At 40.6% G+C, this 23499-nt stretch overlaps 2 protein-coding genes across 12 annotated transcripts in view; both read right to left on the bottom strand.

Moving 5' to 3' along the window:
- Window positions 1–23499, bottom strand: part of LOC126917663 (glucose dehydrogenase [FAD, quinone]) — a 199052-nt gene that overhangs the window by 57716 nt on the left and 117837 nt on the right. The gene's annotated exons all lie outside the window — the stretch shown is intronic.
- Window positions 1–23499, bottom strand: part of LOC126917667 (pseudouridylate synthase RPUSD2-like) — a 171019-nt gene that overhangs the window by 57253 nt on the left and 90267 nt on the right. For all 3 annotated transcript variants that reach the window (XM_050724815.1, XM_050724816.1, XM_050724817.1), the window contains exon 3: window positions 5323–5427. In XM_050724815.1, the coding sequence (XP_050580772.1) occupies window positions 5323–5427 (105 nt within the window). The remainder of the gene's footprint in view (window positions 1–5322; window positions 5428–23499) is intronic.

The raw sequence follows: 23499 nt of genomic DNA on the forward strand, positions 1-23499 counted from the left end.
TTCTCGTCGCGGATAAACCTCGATCGAATGCCAGGTAGAGCTCGATGTCGATGTTGATCCGATTTTTCCAAATTCTAGCCGTGTTCCAGTGTCCAGGCAACGATGATCAAACGGTACAGCTCGGCCACTTGGTCAGCGACAAATTTAATTTAACGAGCTCGTGCGACCGTGAATTAACGTTGCTCGTTCTATTTCACAGGGAGCTCGTCCTGTCGTGTTAGAATCGGCCCGCCGATGGTAACGTTTAAATGGCAATTAAATTTACATTAGCGGCCGGGCAGGGGTGCGAAGTTAATCAGGGCTCTGCATAATCACAGGAAACAGCGTCGGTAGATTCGATATCGACCATGCCGATGAAACGTTCGGATCAGGTCCGTTGAACAGGGCTACGATAAACGATGCTTTAATTCTTAGCTCGTTTAATATACCTATTTATTCTTTCAGTCGGCTCGTTCCTTGATTAGAAACTTCTGTAATTGGAAAATTAATCGCGGAATAACGATGAAACGATCAATGAAAACGTACCAATGTCAATGCAAGTACATTATGTAATCTATTCTTGGCAGAAAGGAAATGACGTATAGAGTAAATGGGGAATTCCTAGCTGAAGAAGTTATTACGTTCAATGGCGCAAAATTCTCAGTGCCGTATTCAGAAATATCCTGAAAAACTCGAACCAACGTAGGAAATCCTCGACACTCTACTAGGAACGAATACTCTCTCTTTCTCTCTCGACTTTGTTAATATTTCCCTTCGTGCGCTAGCTCTCGCCCAGCAAAAGAAACAAAAGGGAACCAGAGAGAAAGAGAGAAGGTAAAAAAGAATGAACAGAAAAGAGAAAACAGCACGTTCGATCGCGGGATAAACCGTTCCGTGTTCCAAACGCGATACGATGTTAAAAGACTCGACTTTCAGAAGTTGCGGGACCGGCAAATAAACGAAAAGAAGCGGAGGTGGTAGAAAAAGGAGAGCAAGAAACCACCCTCGGCTGCGTTGCCGTTCCACACGGCCGACTTATGTTTCCATCTGCACGAATTTTCGCGCCACTCGGCCCCGTGTTCTGGACTTTCGGCTGTATCGACCGGCCCTCGAGCCACCCCTCGACCATCTCCCTGCCACCACCAGTCACGCTTTCTGTCTGCAAGTCAATGTCTCCTTTCCACATCGACCACGCCGTACTCGTTGCCTCGGGCCTTCTCTACTTCCACCCTCGTGAATTCCGAGGCCGCCCCATTCGCCATTTAGGCTTTACCCACCTTCGACTTTTCCTTCCTGCTTCGTCTTATCATAAGATCCTTCCTTTTTCTCTTTTCCTCCCTCTTAGGTAGGCGAGACAGATAATGCGAGTGGAGAATCTTAGCATCGAGGGATCGAGTTAAAGCTGTCCTTTTTCTTTGTTTCTTCTCTTTCCTCTCTCCGAAGCGTTAGAACGAGGATCGAATGTGTAAGGCAGGTGGAAACGACATAGCGCGGTCGTAAATCGAAATTTCGATTTAGATACGGTCGATTTTTATCGTAACGTTCTTCAAAATCCTGTTATTTCCACTTGTTCGTGGTTTAAATCGAACGTAGATCAAACCTTTGTTTCAACCTGTTTTCGAAAGATTGACAATCGTCCGGAAGAACGTCGCGTAAAGTCTCAACTTGTAATAAAATCGCCAGATCGTAATGAAATTTTTGTCTCCGATTCTTTTCATCGAAGCTTTGCCTTTTAATTTTGTCAAAAAGCTTCCTGTAAACGATGTTTCACGGATCGCAAAAATCGATAAGAAGAGATTATGTAAAAGGTAAGTATCAAACAGCCTAAGAGGATATCAAAGTCACTGGAAGCTTACCAGTTCTCGAGGAATTACTCTTTCCTTTCTCTTTGGCAGCAACTCTCTCCCTTAAAGGTTTCTCTCAAAGGTTTCTTTGGTGGCACCGAAATCTTGCCCGACATCCTGCCATTTAGGCGTGTCCTCGAACCTCCTTTCTTCCGAACTTCCTTTCAACCGTGAAAGGACAAAGTTCCTCTCCCTAACAAGCTCAAATACCACGCGCGTACCAGTTTATAAACCGCTGCGTTAAAAGGATCTTCCCACTGTCCTATAATTCACTTTGCCGTGTTTCTGACGATTACATCGATCGGCGTATGAAGCAGACAATTTTTGTTTTACCTATTTGTTCGATGGAGAAACTCGATCTTTGGATGCTTCAGTTTTTCAGTTTTCAAGCACTCGAATGTTCAAATAATCAGATTATCAAATTTGTGAATTTTCAAATTGTTCAATCCTCAAAGTTGCAAACTTTCAAAGCCTGAAATACCTAAAGAGTAAAATCTTTCTTTTTATTCCAACTGCAAACTCGCAACTATATAAGATCGTTGTTCCAAACAAGTAAAATATTAAAAACGTTGCATCCATCGTGCTCTTTTATTTAAAAGTGGCAGCTTATCGTCATTAAGGCGTCAATAGAATAAAAGCGTGTAACCAGAGCGCGATCCGATATCTCGCTCGTGTTTTATTTAACGTAGCCCGATTTTCATGCTTTCTCGACGGATTACCGTATTTTTCTGCCGACGACGTCTGGATAGCGGCGACGTAGCACAGCAACAGGCGGCAACGAGCTGCACCAGAGCTTCTCCACGGCCGTATACGTGCCGCATTTTCGGCGTGTTAACGGGCGCGAGCGTCCTTCGATTCCGCAAACTTTGCCTCTAACTTGTTCTTTTATTCCTTTTTCGATAGGAAGAAAACTCTGCTGTACTTTCTCTTATGTCCTTGTTTTCGAGGAAGAAAAATCGTTTCTTCAAAAATTTGCTGGGCATATTGGAAGAACATAAAGCGATAGAATAAACCATACAGAGAGTTTGAAAGGAAACTTGAAATATCTATCGGAGAATTCGAAACAAGCTGTAAAACAAAGTTCTTAATTCTTCCTCTCCGCTTATATTTTCTCCGGTATCAACGATTGAATTTTTCGAATCGCATAGTCTCGATCATCTATCTCCAGATGCGATAACGAATCGCGATACTGTAAACATATCATCTCGTTTTATACTCAAAGCATGAAAATTTCTGCTTCTTTAACAAATAAATGGGCCGAATGTCCTTTCGTTTAAAAGGATTCATCATCCGCATACTGAATCGTCTTCGACCAACAGTTTTAAGTAATTTTCTATTTTCTCCATACATTTTTTTTAATCTTTCCTAACACGTGACGATAAAAACTCTTGGATGATATTCCGGAAACTTGGAAGAATATTCGGCAATTTTGGGGAGATATTTTAAACTACAAAAACCTAGAAAAAAGCTGCATGGACTTGGACGATCCGGTACGTAAACGATATCGGCAAAACTAAAGTTTCAGCTGGCGAGTTAATTAGAAATTTCTATGATTTATCGAATCACAGATGTTTCGTATCGGCATAAAAATGGGTAATATAGTACGGTATACAACGATTACGAAGATCAATCGACAACTTACGTTAAGCAAACAAACGGAGAGATTTTTCTCAGAGCAGCAACTCCATATATCCTTTGATCATGGTGTTTTACTAATTTTGACGTAATTGCTCCAAGGGAAATAGTGGGCGCGGAGTGGATAATTTACCGCCGGTTGTTTGTTTGTTTTTTTTTCTTTTTTTTTTCCAATGCCGGAGGAAGTTTGCTACGGCGCCGGTTCACAAGATCCACTCGAAATTAATTGCTCAAGGTAGCGCTTAGAGTCTTAACCGAGACCACTCCGTCTGCCTGGGAACACTTTGTTAATCCGCCATTAATCTACGTAGAACGCGTACGCCGAAACTCCAAATAAATTCACGTGGCTCCTGTCCAACTCCATTCTATCGTTCTCCCCTGTTTGTCTCGCGCAATACATTTGTGACTCGAGCGATTTAAATCAACTAACTTCCCTCAAGAAAATTTATGTATTATCTTTCCCTGTTTCTTTTTCTTTAGGAACATAGGAACGAGGAACAAAGGAGCCGCAAAAAAGATCTAAGACTTTGTAAGCTTATGTAATTAAATAACGTTACACGGTACCGTATTTATTTCTTCGTTTAGATTTCTAGCAGTACCTTGCATTAGTAAGAGCAGAGTATGTGAAGATCTTCCCAACTATGTATATAGCGATTACAGTACTATAAGCTTACAAACTGTAGATTCTTTTTCTACGATGCTCTGTACATTTCTCATCGGTAGAGTAACTTTTTCGTTGCAGGGAGTTTAAGTTTGTGGAAAGTTAAACACGCGCAGTAACCGAGGGCTCCTCTCCAAGTTAAATACCTGAACCTACGTATATCCTCGAAAACTGTTCTGTTTGAGCACCCTTGGTGCTCAGTCAGCGTCAGCGGCACTCGTCAGAAATTCACCACGTCGATTTAGCATTAGAACTTCATTGTACTTGCCTCGAGAAACTGTGATTCGAAATACGTCTTTCGATACGACCGACGTGCACAGAATCGTACAAACATCTTGCCGATTCTAATTTAATTCTCGTTTCGACCGTTTCACTATTGACGGTATCTTTAAGAGAATGCAATTTCTTATTGCAGATGTATATCCTGTTTTCAGATTGAAATATATCATAGTCCATACTATATCGTATCGTTAAAAAGGAAAATCCTTTTCAAGAGAGTTAACTTCCACGCTTACCGCTAAAACGTTACATAAATACAGAAAGATTCGGGGGAGGATAATTAAAAATAGTAAGAAAGAAGAGAGAAGGAAGAAGTACATCCACCGAAAGAAAGAAAGAAAAAGAAGCAGTACGAACTGGAGTGACTCGGTCGGATCGGGGCGAATCTCCCTGAACGAGGTTCCTGGATGATGGAACGACGGTACAACGTCGAATTTCAAAAGCGGCAAGGTTCACGGCCGTTTATTTCGTTAATGACGACTGGCCGTTGTGGATTAATGAGGACGTGGCCCGTCACGGCGCCAGGATGCTCTCTCTCCGCTCGTCGATATTCCACGAGAAACGACCGAGATGCCCTGGCGAGCGGATGAAATATAGCGCTTGGTTTCGCGTCTACCGAAATTTCGACGGCTAAGGAGCTGGCATCATCCATGCTCCGATGTTTGAAAATAGACAGAGCTCGAGCTGCCTCGTACATTAACGTCTCTGTGTTTCACCGTTTCCTTTTCTTTTCCTTTTAGTACTACTAGTTACGTAATTCTCAGAACAAAATTGTCAGAGCAAAAGCGAAAAACGAAGATTTCGAAGTTTTACGAAGTCGTTACCTTTTTTGCTTGCAAAGTGTATGATCGAGTCGGTGAATCTCTTCCTGTTCTTTTCTTTCGTTCGTTTTTAAAGAGTCGATAGGGCTGTCAAGTGGCTTACCTTTTTCAAGTCCTTGCTGGCGTCGGCTTCCTCCGCCTTCCGCTTCTCGGAGATCTTCGGAGTCGGGACGGCGATCGTCGCTTCCCGCAGAGGCTTCAGATCGACCTGAAATAGACAAGCAAATGTTCTTGGTTAATTAAAGCGAGATCTTTTTCACTGATTCGAAACGACATAAAGAACGTCGAAGCACTTAAGCTGATATATATCGTTGTTCCATGGATTTAAAATATCGTTGGGTTAACAACGCTCAACGAGCGTTGAAAATAAAAAGAGATCGCAGAAGACGATTAATTAACGAGAATAGAAGATCTCGTAGAAAGATGACACAAGGATCGTAAGAAGCGTGACCATTTTATCGCGCAGTACATGTATAAAACTGAAATATTTGACGCGATTATCGGCCGACAAGCATCCGATTCGTCAAAAAGGACAGGAGGAAGGTTAAACAGGACCCGTGACAAGAACAAGGCTGTAATCGCGTTAGAGCGAAGCCACGGGCGTGTCATCAACCAACATGTCGACTACATTTTCACCGAATCGGCCATTAGGCTCCGGTCGAATTACCAACCGCTAAACCGACTCTCGTCTCTCTATTTGGCCGCGTCGTTAACGAGAAATTAGCGTGTGCGGCAGCACGTCTAAAGTTGGGACGAGTTAAAGCGATTAGCATAAATCGATGCGTCCGAAACCTTCGGCCGTGGCCGTATTAGGCACGCACAATGGCCGATCGTGTCTCGAGAATCGTCGCGGAACAGAGATTCTATTCGCTTGAAAGGATTTCGGTGTATCTGGGTTATTGCACGCTCAGCAGTGTGTCAAGAATCGACGGAGAATTTGATGGAAATATAGGTCTGCTTCTTTTACGAAGAAGGATAGGACGTAAAAAGCGAAGATGTCATTGCTTGAGATAATAGGTTTTCGTAACAGGTATTTGCTTTCTGTACAAATCAAATACTACCGTTTGCAATTCTTTTACCATTAAATTTACAAGTTTACTAATCGCGTATTTAACGTGTTATAATATATCTGCAAACTATACAGAATGTCGCGTAAAACGGTGATTCTAAAAATCAAAAAAGTAATCACCTGTACTAATTCGATCGGTTAAACGATTGTCGTCGAATGATTATAAAACACCGCGTCACGTCTCCGTTTTAGCCACCGATGCTTTACGCCAGTTTCAGAGAAAAACTTCGACAACGTTAACGAATCTTCGGAAATTATTTCGCGGACCGATTTTTCTCGTCGGTTTCGTGTAATATCGACGCGCATCGCTATTTAAGCGCCAAGTACAGGCTATAGCTTTTCCATAGCCGTAATTTTGTTGGCAGTAGACTGGACGGCGATGATCAGCCAGTATACTGGCGCAACGAGTCCGATCGTTTCGTGCAGCGATATCGTGTTTACATCCAATCAAGTTAATTTCTGGCCACGCAGATCACAGGATTTTACCGTGTTATTACCAGCGCGAGTCGTGCATCGATGACTCCTCCGTTAACCGATGCTTTCCTTTTGCCCGATTAAAGCGATGCAATTGCACCGACTGATCGTTTTCTGCTCCCATTCGATCGCTGGGTCGCAGTTACTACCGTTTCTCTGCGTTTTACGTTGCGTGTTCCAACACGAGTTCACATGGGTGAAGCTTTTCCATTAGCGAAGATTATTCCGCATATGCTGCCACGATATACGCTAATTGCATTGTACGTGCAAAGATATAAGTCGCGTAAAAATAGTTTGTATAAATCGACGAAATTTTGTAAAAACAAAAGGTGCGGTCGATATTAGAAACGTTCTAAACGCTGTATCTTCTACTTGATATTATAACAAGCGATATTTTTAAAGTTACCAAGAGAACGAAACGATTCAGCTTCGAAACCAGATAAAAGGATAACTTTTGTAAAAATTGTAAAATCCTCCGCAAAGAATAATCCGATTTATCGTATTCTGCCTCGTAGCTCTCAAATGAAATCCAGTTAACGTGTACCAAGAAAATCTTCGTGCGCTCAGAGCTGTGTAACCCTTTAAATTCAGAGCTATGCGAGTCCACGCATAAACCTACGAGCAAAAACTTGCTGATCCAGCGATCTGAGCAACGATGGTCGATCTCTTAATTCCGAGAGATCGCAAGGTTCGGTCGGTCCACGTAACTAATTTACGATGGACGAAGACCCCTTTTAAGAAGTTGCACGGGCTCGCGAATGGCGTAATTACGTGTCGAAGTTTTAATGGTGCGTTAAGGTTCCTCTCGGACGAGAATTACCCTCCGCCCCCCTCTCAGCACCGAAAAGATTAATGGATCGAAGATTTAACGGGCGAACGGGGTGATGCAGGGAAGATTAAGCAGTGGAAATTAACTCGAATATTAAACTGGAGGGAAAAGTGCGATTTCATTATTAGTCAGCGTAGCCCATCGATGGACGAGAAGGAAATTTCATCGAACTTTGCATCCACGTTGGCAATTAAAGACGTTTCGAGAGCTTTTTCAAGGCTATAGGCAAATTTTATGCATCGACGATTATGGTTTAAGCTGAGATTCGAAGATTATGGGAAAAATTTTCCGCAGTTTCTTCCTTTCTTCGTTCTCGCCTTCTGTTCTTATCATTCTCGTTTAGAGCAGATTTGGAAATGTTTTAAAAATAGTCTACTTGGTCATTTAAATCTAAACTATATACATCGATCCCCGATTTGGAATATCACGGTGTCCGATGCGTAACTCTAATTCGGTAAGAGGAATCTATACGCGATAGACAGCGAAAAAGCACGTTTGTTATAGAATCCGGAGTTTGAAGGATCGACGGCGCACAGAAATGCATTTTTAAAACGTTAATTCCGAGATTTCATAAATTCATAGGTCCCAACAACCATCAGGGAGGAATGGTCGCGTCGTAATCAGAATGTTCATAATTAAACGTATAATTTCGGAAATCCACGATACCGAGACTATAAAAAATTCTCTTAACGACAATTTCGAAGTTGAAAACTAAATCAAAATTTGCAAAAAAAAAAAAAAAAAAAAACGTTTGGACGTTGAGGAGTTAAGTAGTTTAGAAGCAATCATTAACTACACGAAGCGAAAAATATAGCGACGCGTCAAAGATCAGAAAGAAGAAATTCGCGATATCGAAACTAACGAGTCTTCTCTCTCGGCGGATATCTCGAAATTCGAAATTAAGTCGAATTTCATCCTTCAGTGCTGGTTATGCTTTATCGTAATCGATGTAATTACGACATTAAGTAGTTTATAAGCGATTATTTCTAGCGGTAGAAGAAGAAGAGAAAGGGAAAAAATAGGAAATTAAGGGAGGTCGTGCAACGGAAAGTAATAAAGTCGCGTAATTAACTTGCTTACGGGCCTATAATTCCTCCAGCTGTTTCATCCGAGACCCAACGATCCTGCTAAAAATTCACCTTACAACTGCTTATCCTTTCCGAATTACCACGGCCAGTTTGAAACATCGCCGTATTTTAGTCGTAGACTCTACCATCTTTCATTAAAAGTTCCTCGCTATCGGCCAATGATTTTTCAGACGCACGCTGATGTTGCACATTCCGTTGCAACAGCGATGAAAACGAGGAAATTAATTGAGAATTTTAGTATTCGTCGCTTAAGATACATTGTTTCTTTACAACCTAAATTATGATATCCTTATCCGTAATTAGGATTTTTATTCTAGAAAACGTGGATTTCAGTTTGAGGAAAGTTTCGAATCGACGGTACTTCAACTTCTGTCGAAGCAAGGGGGACTGTTCCAGAAAGTCAGAACGATCGATGCGAAGCATCTAAATCGGTGAAGAATCGCAGAGCGTTCGCGATATTTTATACCATATCCAGTCACTCCATTTCACCCTTCGTAGTCGGAAATTTATTCGAAAACAAATTCTCCAATATGTAAATCCTTCAAAATGGCTTGTATAAAACAAATTTAACAAGAAGAATCCCTCGATATGAGAAAATTTATTCTGGAATAAAATCGAGCTAAATCATTTGTACCGATTTTTATGCTGCACATCGATATCGGTAAAATACATTGGATTGATTGTCTGATACTTTCGATAAAAGATAGAAAATTCTTAAAAGAAATATAAAAATAGTCAGCCATATTAGAGTCGAAGGAGTAACCCGCTGTTCGTATCCTGCGTGTTTGTATGTGTGAATACGTCTTCAGTTCCTTCGCAGAAAGACTGTGAATGAATAATACAGCAATATGCTTCAAAAGCGGCGTTCTGATCGTGTGACCATCATTTTTCTCTTTCGTGAATTTTTACCGTCTTCCATTAAAGTAAAATGGGAATCGGTAAAATCAATATCTATGAGAGAAGAAATATTTACTCTCCGCCCTTTTGTCACCTGTACGTTAACGATCGTTACGAATAATAAAATTACTATAATCACAACTTTTCCAATTTTATACCCACCGATTTCTTATTCGAGAAATGCGATTTTTCTTCAAGAAAATATTTATATACAGACTTTGCCGAATCTTTTTACATAACAACGATAGAAGTTTGTTTTATACGCGTATAAAAAGTCACCGATGAATTCTACTTCTTCGGAAACTTTTAATTTTGATACCAGAATATCGTATACGATTAAAGTCTCAGCCTAACTTTTAAGGAACGAAATAATTTCTCTCGGGGCAAATTGGTTAACTTACTTTCTTTGGGTAGACCAAGAGATATTTGTTACAATATCCCGCGCTATTATTTCGTAACCAAACTCACGAAGAGAGTCGGTTCGTTGGCTGGGTGCGAATCAGGCTTTATGGTCGCTAGGGTCGCCCCTGACAACGCCCTTGCCTGCATTGCGGTGCCCCTCGGTTTCCAGCCTGCGTTATCCTGTCACCATAACGCCTGACAATGGGTCTAGAGAACGCTCGACGAAGGAACGTGAATCCTTTATATTCGCATGCACCTGCGTTACCCGCCGTCTAATGATATCTGTTGCTTGGAAACCAGTCTCTAACCATGATCCGTCACCTTCACCCTTCACCCTCGCCGCCATTTTTCTCCCTCTTTTTTTTATATACATTTTAAGGGTTCGTGCGACACGTCGCACACCAACTCGTCATCCACCGGTGTCACTCGTCGCCCCAAATCCACTTTTTGCTATTTTAGAAGACACGTTCTTCCTTTTTAATTTTTCCTTCCCTTTTTACAAAATAACGACATATTGCTTTGCATAATGTTAGATAGCGTATAGGTTTCGCGTAACGCGGTACTCGCAGTCCGATTTCTGACTTGTGATTTATTCAAAGGAACGTTGTTTTCATGACGTTTCTGTTTAGAAGTATAATGGGAATGTAAATGCTGTTTTCCCGGATGAAAACACGATGGCATTGCTTAGACGCCACGCGTCGGTCTGATACACCTTTCCGGTTGTTTCGCTGTTTTATTGTTCATCGATGTTACGAAATATAGCTGTATTTTTTCGTGCTTTTTCATTTATTTTTTTTTTTTAATGTAACAATGGCTTTACAGTATGTTTTTTACTTGGTAAACCGTAGAACGATTCTTTCATAGAAGCTTCGTTCTACTGACGAGAAAATCTTTGAATTATGTTTAGATTACATCGTTTAATTTTGCTGAAGCACACGATATCGATCGAAGATCGAAGACGAGTGAATAAAATAAAGCGAACGAAGGAGAGATTATGTCGTTCTTTGTTAAAACAGTAAAACGTGGAATATCCTCTTTGTTTCTTTTTCTTCTTTTTTCATTTTTAACAGAGCAATAGGAAATCGTCGCGTTTTTTGTATATGGAGGAATGGAGGGAATGATTCTGTTACAAACGATTCTCTTTCACAACGAAGAAAAACGATGGAGCGAAGGAGATTGCTGAGAAGAAAATTGTTTCGCGTTCAAGCAGAGGGTTCGCCAGAAAACGAACGATTGTCGGATAGGGAATTTTAGATATCCTGTCAGGAGCGAAGTAACTCGCCTCTCCTAACAAAGGAGCACTCTACAAGCAGCCTATAATATAATCTCATTCGAAACGCGAAATCTCTCCTTTTTTTCCTTCTCTCGAGCGTCAGGCTAGACATCGTATTGCATAAAAAGTAATACGTTTACCTACGCAACGTGAAGTTTTTTCAAAGACAACAAGAAATAAGAAAATATAACAAAATGTTGGATATTTAAATGGAAACTGTATCTCTAAAAAAGAAACTTACATTTTTCCCAGAATAATTCCATTCGATTCGAATATGTTGGAATTAGATGAAAAATATCATCAGTTTCGTTGTTACGTTGAGTTGCAGATTAGTTTTGCCTCGAAAAATTATCGATAAAATAATAAAACACGTATTATTTAATAATAGAATAAAAATAATACAATATCATAAACTTGTATGACATACAACTTCTCATCTGCATATTTTTCATCGGAGAGAGGCTTTTTATATTAAATACGAATTTTATATCGATATTATAGATAAATATATTCACTACGTATAACGTAAACCCTCTTATCTTATCTTATCCTATCAGCTTTGATTCTCATAGTTTTTTGTCCTGACTGGAAATGTAAAACCGTACGGACGAATGGAGCAAGTTGCGTTGCAGATCGTATTTCGTTAATTTAATCGCCGTACGATCGATTCGAGTGGTATTACCGTTCATTACAGTTACGGAACTCGAGGAATTAGTTTGACTGGTTCGCGCGCACTCCTCCACGCTCCTAAGATCGTACGAAAATTATGGAAATCGTGGCACAGAAACTTAATTAGCGAAATCTCTAGCAGTGAAATCGCCTCTTCTCAACGAAAAGAAGAAATGCAGCATAAACGGACGTAGAACATATCTACAAATTTTCGTTCGTTTACAAAATTTTTTTAAAAATTTCTTGTTTGAAAAGAGCTCGTCGCCGGAAAATATTATATCAAACGTTTGATGTATCGTCAATTACGATAAAAATAAAAAAATACCGGTTAAATAAATTCGTTATACGAATCTCAACGAGAAGCAAACCACAAAAATTGCTCGGGTTACACGCAGGGAAACATCCCTATTTTCCCCGAGTTCGTCGACCCTCTGCCTCTCACCAACTTTCGATGCTCAATTTTCAAATGGGGAATACCGACGTGAAAAAGTCTGTCGATGTAGAAACAATATTTATCGATGCCGCTGATCGAACCATGATAATTAATAGCGTGGGTAAATTGCCATTTCGGTGGTAGGTCGTGATGATTATTGCTCCTTGTTCGACAACGATTTATCATGTCGCCATGCAGGTGTCGCGCGGATGACACGTCGTTAATCTTGAAACTTCGTGAAAAGAAGACAAGCAAAAATATAAATAATAATAATAAAAAAAAGAGAGAAAGAAAGAGAGTGTTGGAAATTGAAAAAAAATTGGAGAATGTTGGATTTATGGTCGATAGTCGTTACCGAGGCAAATATTAACTTTGGAAATTCCGCGGAAAGTCCCCCTTCCGGTGAGTTACGACTTTCGACCTGGTTTCCCTTCGAACCTCTCTCCAACTCTTCTCTTGTACGCTTCTCCCGACTTGGCGACTGAACGCTCCGGGTTTCTCGAAAATTATCCTCGTGGAATAATAAGTTTTTACGAGACGGTCAATGGGCTACGATTATCGGAAGAAGAGAGCCGAAACGGGCACACTCGCGTTCCACGGATGACCGAATAGGAAATGAAAACTCGAGGGCTCCTTTTCCCAACGACAGATCGGCTCCGTTTTTCATTGAAATTATAAATCGATGCTGTTATAAATAATAACCATAGACGATTCTCTGTTGCTCGATATCATAGATATCTATAACGACAAAAATAAGATTTCTTTGCTTTTGAGTCCTATGGTACCTGTTTGTTGGACCGTTTCGCGAGGAGACGCGTTCACGCTATAACGCGTCAACGAGAATCGTAAATTCTCGTTACGATACGATAATCAACGCCACGAATCAGCCGATCTCCTATTCCGGTTAAGATGATACGGGTGGTTGAATGATCGTAACACCGAATCAACAGATTAAGTATACTCCTTACTTCCAGCAACTTTGAAGAATGCGAGTGATGCGTGTAGAAGCGTGTTCAGCGAAGAGTTAATAGCTAAGAGTCAAGAGTTAATAGTTGAGTGAAGTGTCTTCTGTGACGATGAGATTTATAAGATCGCACCCCACCAATGGTCGCTCGCGGGTGGAAGTGGTCTTCGGACATCGTACGTGGGAAAATCTGCTTATCCCATGTTTCGCCGGAATGAGCAATAACCCTAAGGAACTTCTCGACTTTAAGCATGTTTGTAGCAATTAAGGGCCTTAACGGTAAAGCGAAATGCTAAATCTTACGACGGTTCCTTAGGATTATTGCGAGTCTGAGCAAATATGTTTACACAACTGGAGGCCAATTTGACCGATAAATGGATTATATTGGGTTGGCAACTAAGTGATTATGGATATTATACGGGTAATGATTTTTACCACCTAATGAATGAATTACCACCCAATGACAAAATCTGCAATCATTTAGTTGCCAAGCCAACGGTATACGGTAGGGTCGGGTCACGGGACGTAACACTGTCGATGAAAACAACAGAAATTTACAAACTTCTATATTAGCGATTTAAAACGTAATTGTGTAACTCGATTAAAAGTTCATTGTAAGAAATGAAAAATCATGTGAAGATTACCTATGTACTAGGTTGTCCCAAAAGTTTTTTTCGTTTCCTAAGTGAAATAGATTTTATTCTATATCATTTTACGAATTTACGTATGATCGATTTTGTAGTAACAGAATAAAATGGATCAAACGTAATTCAATAAAATAATATAAAACAAAAAATGTTATGCATCTACTACATCATTATAAAACGAAAGGAACTTTTGAGACTTAGTACATGTACATACGTCGATAGGTAGAATAGATATACTTTTCTATCTCATCATCAGACAATAGGAACAAGCTTCCTAACTTCTAGCTTGTGCATCGTTTAAGAGAACAACGAAAAGTAATATATAAACTTAAGCTGAATTCTCAATCATAAATTCTTTTTGTCCGTATACCGCGGGTTCAATCTGCAATTTCTCTCTATTCAAATACAATTTTTATCATCGATAAAGGACAATCGCGCATTGTGTCCCGCAAAAGTCGAAGAACTATCGGAATATCGGAAGAATGCTCAGGACGAAGCCAGGAGGATCGCTTCAGAGTCTCTATCGGCTTAAAAGCGAACCGGGGCTCGAGTTCTAGCAAGAAGCTGGCGTCGCCGCAAGAAATTTACGCGGCACTCCACGCTGTAAAGCAATAATTCAAATAATTCGCCCGTGAAAGGGGTAGGTGCATGTTAGGGGTGGCACAGTGACAGAGTCGCGTCACGTAACAAGCTCGAGGAATTCATTAACTATTCTTCGCTTTAACGGCGTAAAAGTGGAACGCTAATGGGCTAAAAGTTCATGCATCTTGTTGCATTATGTCTTACATCATAGGTCGCTTTTTTCTCGCGTTTCTTCCTTCGCTCTTAACGATTTTTGCAGTGGCGCGAGATGCTGTCAGGGGTACGAAAAGAAACGTAAAGCACTGTATTCGAGTAGGAACTCGAAGCAGCAGCACGTCATCCTGAGATATTTATTTATTACCGAGGTGACATTTTTTGATATCGAAATATTAGTTTGCAGCCACTTTACCTGTATTTTACGATTTGCAGAAGGTTTCGATCTGTTTTGATCTACAATTCTTTTAAAAGCTTATTTCGTTCTCGCGTAGAATCGATTACTTTGATCGTACTAATTGAGATATTAATTTAACCAGATTTCGCTTCAAAAATCGCTGAACTCGATCAAATTATATCATAAAAATCTTCGAAGCAGAAAGAGTTTGAAACGTCGTAATTGTCTATACACTGAAAACCAATTAACGACTCTATTACTTATTTATAAACCAATTATATACAAATTACGTACAAATTACAGAAAAAATAATTACCAATTAGTAGATTTGAAATGTACAGACAATAGGGAAAAATAAAAATCGTCGATCGTCAAGAAGAAGAAACGATCAGTTTTTCCAATTTTCTGCGGCGTCGTCAGCGATTTCTTTGTCGCTTGGCATGCCGACAGCAACTCACTGTCAACAGGCCGCCTGTCGAGGTATCGAAACGAGCGATTAGTCGAAATTCAATGGAGGGATTTCGAGGACGGTGTGCCGCGACGAGAACCGTCGATCGCGTTAACGATCGATTTGTATTCCGCGGCGCTCTAAGCTTCCGGAACAATGGCAAACACGCGTCGTTGGAATTCTGGATGATTTCAATGGGTCCTTCCGACCGATTAGATTCGAATCGATCGGTCTCTCACAATTGCGGCTGATTATTTTTGTTTTCAACCAAACAAACGTCGTCATTTTTACTACGAGAGGGAAGAAAAGGGGTTGAAACTCGTAAAAAGCGCGAAACGCCTCTTCTTCGTTCGAATCGCTTTTATATTTCGCCGATCTTTTCACTGTGACCAGTAAAAGGGATCCTTCGACATTGGACCACGTTTAATTCCTTCCGCTGTGATTTATCCGGCATAAAAATTAATTCTCGGCATAGAAACTAACGTCTTCTCAAAAATTTACCATTTATTTATCAACGTTGCTTTCGGATCGATTCGGAATTTGCAAGACGGGTTCTTGTCGAGTTTGAGCGGAGTCGTCAATTGTCAACTACTCGAGTTCTTGCAATTATTTTTTACAATTTTAATACAGTCTCGCCGAAAACTATGGTACGTTCCAGTTTCCAGTTCACAACGAACATGTGAAAGAGAAAAAGTTGGATCGTAATTGGCAAAGGCAACTACCTTCGATTTCCAAGAGAGAGAAATAATAAATTCCTGGTAACTTTTCAAGCGAACAGAAGTCTGGTAAAAAATTTGAGAACCATGCGAATATTGGCCTGTCGAAGGGAATTAATTGCGTCGGGGCTCGATTTATATCGAACAAAGGTCGGGGGACGAGCCGTGAAAAAATGGGGGAAAAACGACGAAACGATCTGTCGACTAGGTGTTTGCTACTCTGGCTGGTAAGCGATTGTTGTCGCAGCGGCGACAAATCGTTCTGTGCATTACGGACAAATTCGAGTGCATCCGGATAGAAGTTGAAATCCGAATAGAGGAATCGACGTGAGTAGCGAGATCGGGCAATTTTGAAGAAGTATCGACGACCGTTGCAATTATACGTGATAGCAGATCATGTTTGTTTTGAGGAAAAAGTGGCGATTTCCGTGTAACTCTGTGTAAAAATACTCTTTAATATTAATGTTGAAGTTATTAGATGTATAAAGAGAGAAAACGCGTGAATAAAGTGTAAGGTACAAAATATATACATTTAATTTAATAGTGAAGTGTAATAATAAGTAGGAATACAATTTGAGTTGGTCCAGATCCACGCTAACAGCGTTATAACTGAAAACCCCGAAGCCAACGTCGCCTGTCTACTGTTTATGGTCTGCCTTCGTGCTAGTCTTTTGTCTATATGCTGTCGATGGCTTCGGCGCTTGAGAAAACTAAAAAGACCAGATGTGGAGTTTTCGTAGAAGCGGTGACCACTTCAGCAATTAAGATTTAAATTATGCACGCGCTATGGATGCAATTAGCATTAATTCTTACGAAAATTAATGATTATACATACTTATTTATTTTTATCTACGTGTGTTATTGTATATCCTTTGTATCGTATCACGCATCGATAGTTCTACGCGGAGTGTCAAGGGTTGAAAACCTTGTTGGTTTCTAGTCTGCAGTTAGTCAAGTACATGCGTACTCGACGAACTTTCAAACTCGATTTTCATGAAACCCAAACCTCGGACAAACAAACTTTACTCTTTTTTTTTTTTTTTTTTATTTTCAACTAATATCTTGCGCGTAGAATAATATGTTATGGGGAAAAATGGCACTTTTCATTATTTCGAAAGTTTAATAAAATCGAATAAATACGATTAAATGGTGAGACGTCAGGCTGCAAATAGATATTATTGTTCGTATTGTAATTTAATAGCTGATCACGTTCTGAAAATACATAAAACACAGTTTTATCACCATCGAAGAAAGTAATCGCGCGCGACAGCGCTAAAAAAGCGCAAGGGTGACATCCGTATTCGTCGAGACTTCGCCGGGATATTTATATTCCCCATTTTCCAGTCCATTTCCGAACAACGTCACCGCGTACTCGTAAAAAGGACACTCGTCGGAAGTTCGTCGTTCCTCGGTATGTTTTACAAGCCTGTAACGCAAAATCCTTTCGCGTGAATTAACAACGAATAACAACAACGAGTACAACTACGATTACACCGACGGACAGTCGAGAGAGACAGGAGAGAAAAGGTAACGGGCTTTAACCAAGTTTCCCATATTTCTCCATTAACGTGCAAATTTTGGCTTACGCAAGAGACAAGCCTCGATAAAGTTTTCGATTTCTTTGATAGCCGCATATGTATCGTAGTAAAGATTCGGAACATTATTAAACGCCTCGACTCTCTTTGCTTGGATCGATGTAAAAGTACATGCTGCTGTCGCCAGTAAAAATCGATAGCACTTGTAATTGGTTCGTGGTACGCGTTTCGACGGCGCGGCGGTTACGAAAAATGACCGTGTGACAGGTTGAGGCCGAAATTGCGAAATTTTGAACTGGAAACTGGATCGCGTAGCGGTCTTAGCGAGTTACGAGCGCGGAATTAAAACCGTGTCTTTTCGAGCGGATTCCCTTTGCCGAAACGTCGTATAAACTTAGTAAAAGAAAAAAAGGCAGAAAAGGTACAAAGAAAAGGAGGAAAAAAGCAAAGTTCCTCGGAGAGGAGAGAGGAGAGGTGGTTTCAACGATGAGAACTCGGAAGGCAGACAGCATCGGCGAGGCATTTCCATTGCAAATAATAGTCGATAACGTTTTAAAACCGCGACGTCGTGTCGGTTAAAAATTTTCACGCGCCGCTGTTCGAAGAGAAAATTTAATCCCTCGTAAAAGATAAAACCCCGTGGAAAAGGGTGGAAGTGTTTGGAAGAAATAGCATGCGATTTATCGCGCTCCTTTGAACGATTAAATATTCTCTAAAGGAAAAAAAGAAGAAAAGATGAGAGCGTATTAAAAGAGGGAGAAAGGGATGGGGGATGGAAAAACGAGCAGGGAGGAAGGCAAAAATCGTGGGGAGAAAGTAAGGTGGACTCCCGAGAGAAAAATGTCGGTACCGATTACAATTTTCGAATATCGCGGATCTAAATCAATGAAACCAGATTTCCAGCTATCCTGGTCGTGCCATCCGCGGGAAAATTTACGAAAAACAACACGCTGGAAAATTTAGAGCAGAGAAAAGGAACCATGCCACGTGTCGGGCAATAAATATCGATCGATACTGCTGAATACACGAAGGCTGCAACCCATAAAACATGCCTCGATACTTTTAACGGCGATCGGATTATTCTTGGTTTGCGTAGTGAAACAATCGTGCACAAAAGGGGAGAAAAAGGGTGGTTAGGAAAAAAGAAGAGGAAACAGTGGGGCAAATGGGTAGAGAGATAAGCGATCGTTCGAAACAGGCTTTTGTTGGAGGACGGCGACGAGAACGTCGGATTTACGACAAAACTTCGTTCAACGTGCGTCCTCTCGATAAAATACAACGACACACACAGTGAGAATTTCGAAGATCGTTAAGATCGAGATGCGCTTCAGGGTAAAAAAACAAAAAAAAAAAAAAAGGAAATGAGGGGGAAAATATCTTATGTTTACCTATGTGTCCCTACGTTTATGGAACACGGAATTTCTATTTCGAAATTCTGACGCGTAGCGGGAAAAAAGCAGTTTGAAGCATTTTGCAAGACACAGATCCAATTACGTTCAATCCTGTTTTTCATTTCTGATTTAATATCACCGAATATCATCGATGATTTTCGTCGCGTAAGATACAGGCTTACGAATCGAAACGAAGTACACGTAATTCTGTTTTTACGCTACTTCCATTCAACAAATTTTAGACAAAGATTCGATCGTCTCTTTACAGAATTTAATCTGACTCGACAAAGTTCACATTTTGTCTTTTTAAGAATGTCCATTTAAATTTAATCGTCTGCACTCGAAGCTTTCTTTCTTTTTTCTTCTTGTATTTGCACTTTAATTCTATGCTATGTTTTTTTTCTGGAATTTAATTACTACAGCTGTCGTCTGCTGTTTTTATTTCATTCTCTACTTTATGGAAAGGTACAAAACCTACTTTATCCGGAATAAAGTGACGCCGTTGAGTTTCAGGAATTCCCCTCGGTGCATCGCGTTACGGGAAATTCACCTAAATTCTCTCTTCGATACATATATCGTTACTTTTTTTCCTATTTTATGTTTTCCATGTTACAGCATACACTGTATATTTTGTTCATCGTTTTTGCGTACAGTTTTTTGGCAGCTTATTTACGACAAACTACCGAACGACTTCGAAATTTAAATTTCAAACGCGTACAATATCTTTAATTAGTAATACAATCAAAGCGGTATTGATCGTTCTAGCAAAAAATGGAATATGAAAACACCTACAGCCTTTCCAATTAATTTTCATAGTAAAAATAAAGTGAAATATATATGCTCTACGTGTATTTTATTCGTCCCTTTCTATATAATATTGTACTTGCCCAATTTTGCGTTATTTCACTGCCTAGACTCTAAACAGATTTTTAACAGACGAAATTCCGCGACACGAACAATTCCAGAAAGAGGATCCGACCGATTCGCGAATTCAGCCACGAGAAAAGCGTATTTTTTCGCCGTGTCTTTCGGCAGCGAGTTCTTTCGAGAAGCCAGTTTGGCCCTCGCTTAACGACGAATTCAGCTTAATCCGGGGAACCTGCCGTTAATTCGTCAAGCGTCAAAAAAGAGAAAAAGACGGCGGCCAAAAGGAACGCAAACGAAGGTACGAAGACTAAAAAGAAACGGCACTGGTATTGTAGAGATTTATTCGCGCGGGATTATGGATTTATATGTGTAGCAGGAACACAACGAGGTAAGCGGGGAATGATATACATATTCATAAGAACGTACGAACGGAAGATGGACGATATAACAACGTGGACGGAGAAACGTAGAAACACATTGTCTTTGACAAGATGATACAAAATTTACGTACCTTTGTTAGAAATCGGTTAAAGTTTCCAGACACGCGGTATCTTTTTATGCGCGGTAGGGTTAGGTTAGGTCAGCGCAGAAAATAGGTATGGCGTGGAAAAACGAAAAAGGTGGTTAAGTGAAAGAAATACAAGAAATAGAGGGTGGAGAGATATTAAGGAAAATAAGCGGAGAAGGCGGACCGTTGAAAAGGCAACGACTGAATGAAATTGAATAAAAGAGAAACGGAAAGGGAGATAAAAGTGGTGGCGTGAAAGGGCGATATAGAATACGGGAACAAGTGGAAGTGGTAAAAATAAGAAAAATTGAATAAACGGCCAGCACACCAATATCTTTGATACGAGGAAGAAATGACGGAAGAGAGAGCTTTTACATCGAGAAATGGAAGAAGGAAGACAGTAGAAATCAAAACTGTGTCTGCTCCATTGGCGGAGAGATGTTAAAATATCGAAGGTGTGTGGCGTGGAAAGAAACGCGGCATCGTGCGAGAAAGAGATAGACGACGATAAGAGAATTTGAGAAGACAAGCGTTAAAACCTGAAAATACGGCAACGAGCATCTGACGCGTGTCCGGATCACGGCAAATCTGTTCTTCCTCGTTCGATCAATGAGGTGTAGTATCGTTCCCTGGAAAATTTTCGAAAATATCGGTGACTGCTCCGTGCAGAATTTACTGCACTTTGAAATCCGTTCAAGATTCGTTAAAATTCGTCCGCGATTCCTGTATTTGTAAATAATTAAGCTAACGCGGGAAATGAAAAATGTTTTAATTAGACGGAGTTGGTTCGTTTTGCTAAGGAAAAAGAAATTCACGATGCCGTAAAAATTAACAACAAAGAAAACAAACAACTCAGAAAAGCCACTAAATACCAGCATAGAGGGATAAACCAGAATGATCCAACTAGAGAGCGCGGATAATAAAACAACAAGAGGAGAAGTACGAGATAGCAGGAGGACATAGCGAAACCAGGTGGACCAATTATAGAAAACCATAAATAAAGAAGACGAGACGGAGGAATCGCCATGACTAAACGCGGATGGAAAAAGCGAAGAGGACGCAGCGAGAAAAATATGGGGAAAAATCGGCGTGCGTGAGGCACGAGACAGAGAAGGGTTGAGAGACGAAGAAAAGGAGAGGGTTTTCAAAGCTAGAGAGAAAGAGAGAATGTGAAAAAAGGAGAAGGGAAAAGGAGAAAGACGACGCTGTTGAAGTCAGTTGCGCGGAACCGTCGACCGAGTAATTCCGCGTGGAGAGAGAAGCGGTCTCGACGGTGTCGTCGGCGTCCTACCCCGACGGAATTTGCGTCTGCAAGCACGGTAATATTTCAGAACATCGTTTGCACGGTAAATTACACGAGAATAATCAAAGGGACTTCCGTGGCTCGTCTTGGGAGACTCGCGAATGCCAACCACCGACAACTTCGGCCGGAAAGAGAGAACACGGTCGAAAAGGGGTTGTAGGGATGGGGAAGAGAGAGTTGTTTCAAGCGTGCACCGGGCTAAGTGCGGCATTGCCACTCTAATGGGAACGTGTACTATGTTCTGTGTTTCTTGACGTCATACGTGCACGGTTATTACTCCGTTTCCGCGAATACCTCCTCTATTTTTTTTTTACTCTTTCTCCCTCTTTATTGTTTTTTCTCTTTCTTTCTTTTTCCTTGTTTCCTTCCTGGTTTGTTTGATGTACGTCGATTGTTAGAGAAACGGCAATGGATGGACTGGTGGAAATAAAGCGGTGAATCCCCTATCGCGAAGGCTGGGATAAAGGAGAGCCTGGGTTTTGAAATCTTTAACGCTAGACGACTAAAGCACGGAACTCGTGTCAAAGAAGTCGAAACGAAAGATGTACGAGGAAAAATCATTGCTTTTGGTGAATTTAGGTGTCTTCGAACGCGTGAGATTTGATGAGATTTGAGCAGGCAAGCCTGCAAACCTAATTGAACAATGTCAGGGTAACGATTTCGTGATACGCGAATCTCTGATTGGTTACACTCCACCCCCTCCCCCCCGCGAGATGTTTAGATTAAAAAAGTAAACAATATTTCTCGCTACATGATATCCGAAGTCTCTCGAAAGACACGTCGATGGACTCCATTCTTTACACGTTTTTGCATTTCATTAGACGAGTGCACGTTTAGTAGATCGTAGGTGTTCGTACGATACAAAAAGTACGTACACGGACGAATATACAAGCAAAGAATCAAATTTCTTCTTACGTTCGGTTTAATTCAATTTGCTTTATAATTATTACTCGAAATAAAAGTTTGGATATCCGAACTAATTCTACGAATAACTAGGAATCTGTCGTTTCGATTACTTTGATAATTTTACTTCTAACTTTCTATCAAATTTGCGTCACAAATTTCAGTATTATCGATTTCCTCTTAAATCAACTGGTCGAAGCGCAAAATCTTCTTCGATCCAATTACTAGTGGAAATCAAACGAGTAAACGAAGCATCTATAATCTTGTTTAGGGAAACCTTGGCCGTGGTGACAAACAGCGATGAACCGTAAGTGCAACGAAGTTATCGAGAGACGCGAGTACAGAGAGAAATCCAGTAAGCGCGAGAAGAACGACGCGTGATATCCTTTTGATATCCTTTTGATCCGCCTTGCTTTCCTTACACGGTAGCAAAGGCCAGACAGCGAAAGGCAAACGTCAGCCTGCCAGCCTCGCGTAGATTCCACTCACGGAATTCGCAAGTGGCGCGTAAGTCGTTTCATCCGTGATCATGCTGTCTGTAACGATGTTTCTACAAGCGCGTAGATTTTTCGTATTAAAATTCTTGCAACGAAAGTAGCTCGAAAGCTACAAACTCGCCGGCAATGTCGTTTTCGTGACATAAATTCATTTAGAGGATACGCGTGCAACGAATGCGTCACTAATGCAAGTAACTAATATGGCGTGAAATATATGCAAGATGCGTAACATACTGTAGTGCACTAAGTGTCCAGAAGTCTTAGGTCATTTACGATAATGATTTACGATAGTTACGGTAATACCTCGCATAAGCAGCATCGGACGCGAGCAGCGTAGGCTCGCGTATAACAAAAGCCCCGCTGAAACGCAAATCAAAAATCGAGAAAATTTCAT

Source organism: Bombus affinis, chromosome 6 (genome assembly GCF_024516045.1).
Source record: "Bombus affinis isolate iyBomAffi1 chromosome 6, iyBomAffi1.2, whole genome shotgun sequence".
NCBI lineage: Eukaryota > Metazoa > Arthropoda > Insecta > Hymenoptera > Apidae > Bombus > Bombus affinis.